Raw genomic sequence first — 2,083 nt, 5'->3', positions numbered from 1 at the left:
ATGTATCCCTATGTTCATTGCAGAATTATTTATAATAGGTAAGATATGGAAGCAACCTAAGTGCCCATCAATAGATGGACATAGAAGATGTGGTGTGTGTGTGTATATATATATATATATATATGGCTGAGTATATATATATATACTCCGCCATAAAAAAAGAATGAAATCTTGCCATTTTTGACAATATGGATGGACCTAGAAGTTATTACGCTAAGCAAAATAAGTCATACAAAGAAAGACAAATATCATGATTTCACTTATATGTGGAATCTAAAACACAAAACAAATGAACAAACATAACGAAACAGAAACATAGTCGTAGATACAGAGAATAAACAGGTGGTTGTCAGAGGAGTGGGAGTTGGGGAGAAGAGAAGAACAGGGGAGGGAGATTAAGAAATACAAACTTCCAGCTGTAAAAAAATGAGTCATGGATGTGAAATATCCAGTGTGGGGAATATAGTCAATAATTATGTGTTATTGTATGGTGAGAGATGGTAACTAGACTTATCATGGTGCTTTTTTTGAAATATGTAGAAATAACATCACTATGTTGTGTAACAGGAACTAACAGTGTTGTAAGGCAATTACACTTCAAAAACAAACAAACGAGTGAACAGAAACTAGCAAACTTATATAAGAAGAGATTGTATTTGTGGTTACTAGAGGCAGGGGTGAGGGAGGGGAAATTGTATGAATGTTGTCAAAAGGTACAAACTTCCAGTTATCAGATAAATAAGTACTAGGGATATAATGTACAGCATAATAAATATAATTAACACTGCCATATGTTATAAAGAAAGTTGTTAAGAGTGTAAATTCTAAGAGTTTTCATCATAAGGAGAAAAAGGTTTGCTGTTTCTTTAATTTTGTGTCTGTATGAGTTGATGACTGTTCACTAAACTTATTGTGGTCATCATTTCATGATACATATAAGTTAAATCATTATGCTGTACACCTTCAACTTACACAGTGCTATATGTCAATTGTATCTCAACAAAACTAGAAGAAAAAAATCAGCTTTCATATCTGCCTGATGTGGATATATCACAATCTCTTTAGCCAATAGTGTGCTCCTGGATATTTATGGGCATAATTTGATGAGTAATTTTGGGAATGAGTACTTTTACTTTTTTACTTTTTTTTTTTTTACAGTCCAGGTCTTTTATTTTCTTTACACCCATCATGCCATGAATTCATGGGGAATGGGCTCCAACAGTTGAGGCTCCTTTCCGTTGGTTCTCATGAAGTGTGCTTCTCTGGGTGGAGCAGGCTGGTGCTTCAGTTGACCCCAAGTACCTTTCTCTTTGGCTTCCTTCTTTTTCTGACCATTTTCCTTCACCCGTTTCAGGAAGCTGTGTCGGCTCTTAGAGCGCTTAATATGCTTGATATGCACATTAATTCTCTTGGCAAGAATCTTGCCCTTAACTTGTTTATTTATAATGATGCCAACAGCATGCTGGGTAACATTGTAGGCTCTCCCAGTTTTACCATGGTAACATTTGTGGGGCATTCCTTTTTGAACAGTGCCCATTCCCTTGATATCTACAGTATCACCTTTCTTGTAGATTCGCATGTATGTGGCCAAAGGAAGAACTCCATGTTTTCTAAAAGGCCTAGAGAACATGTAGCGGGTGCTCCTCCTCTTTCCCTTTGTGTTGGTCATTTTGGACAATTACTGGAAGATGGCAGTTCCGGCCAAAAGGTGAGTACTTTTACTTTTTAAAATTACTTCTGGCTTCTGGATTTGCAGAAGATCAACTCGATCAAAGGCCCTTTGATTTTATTTATTTTTTAAATTTTTTATAAATTTATTTATTTTATTTATTTATTTTGGGCTGCGTTGGGTCTTCGTTGCTGCGCCTGGGCTTTCTCTAGTTGCGGAGAGCGAGGGCTACTCTTCGTCGCGGTGGGTGGGCTTTTCACTGTGGTGGCTTCTCTTGTTGCAGAGCACGGACTCTAGGCACGTGGGCTTCAGTAGTTGTGGCTTACAGGCTCCAGAGCGCAGGCTGAGTAGTTGTGGCGCACGGGGTTTAGTTGCTCCATGGCATGTGGGATCTTCCCGGACCAGGTCTTGAAC

The 2,083-nt window shown here is 38.0% G+C and overlaps 1 protein-coding gene across 1 annotated transcript; it reads right to left on the bottom strand.

Moving 5' to 3' along the window:
* Positions 1–1,162: 1,162 nt before the first annotated feature.
* On the bottom strand, positions 1,163–1,672 carry LOC137753308 (large ribosomal subunit protein eL21-like). The gene has a single exon (XM_068528410.1). It carries the CDS (start codon positions 1,667–1,669, stop codon positions 1,187–1,189), a length of 483 nt encoding a protein of 160 aa, XP_068384511.1. The 5' UTR covers positions 1,670–1,672; the 3' UTR covers positions 1,163–1,186.
* Between the last annotated feature and the right edge of the window lie 411 nt (positions 1,673–2,083).

Source organism: Eschrichtius robustus, chromosome 19, assembly GCF_028021215.1.
Source record: "Eschrichtius robustus isolate mEscRob2 chromosome 19, mEscRob2.pri, whole genome shotgun sequence".
Lineage (NCBI taxonomy): Eukaryota > Metazoa > Chordata > Mammalia > Artiodactyla > Eschrichtiidae > Eschrichtius > Eschrichtius robustus.
The sequence above is the reverse complement of the archived record's forward strand: the minus strand, read 5'-3'. Positions and strand labels throughout refer to the sequence as shown.

Bases quoted from the DNA above. Each gene is read 5' to 3' on its own strand.
- LOC137753308 (XM_068528410.1), bottom strand. From the start codon at position 1,669: ATGACCAACACAAAGGGAAAGAGGAGGAGCACCCGCTACATGTTCTCT.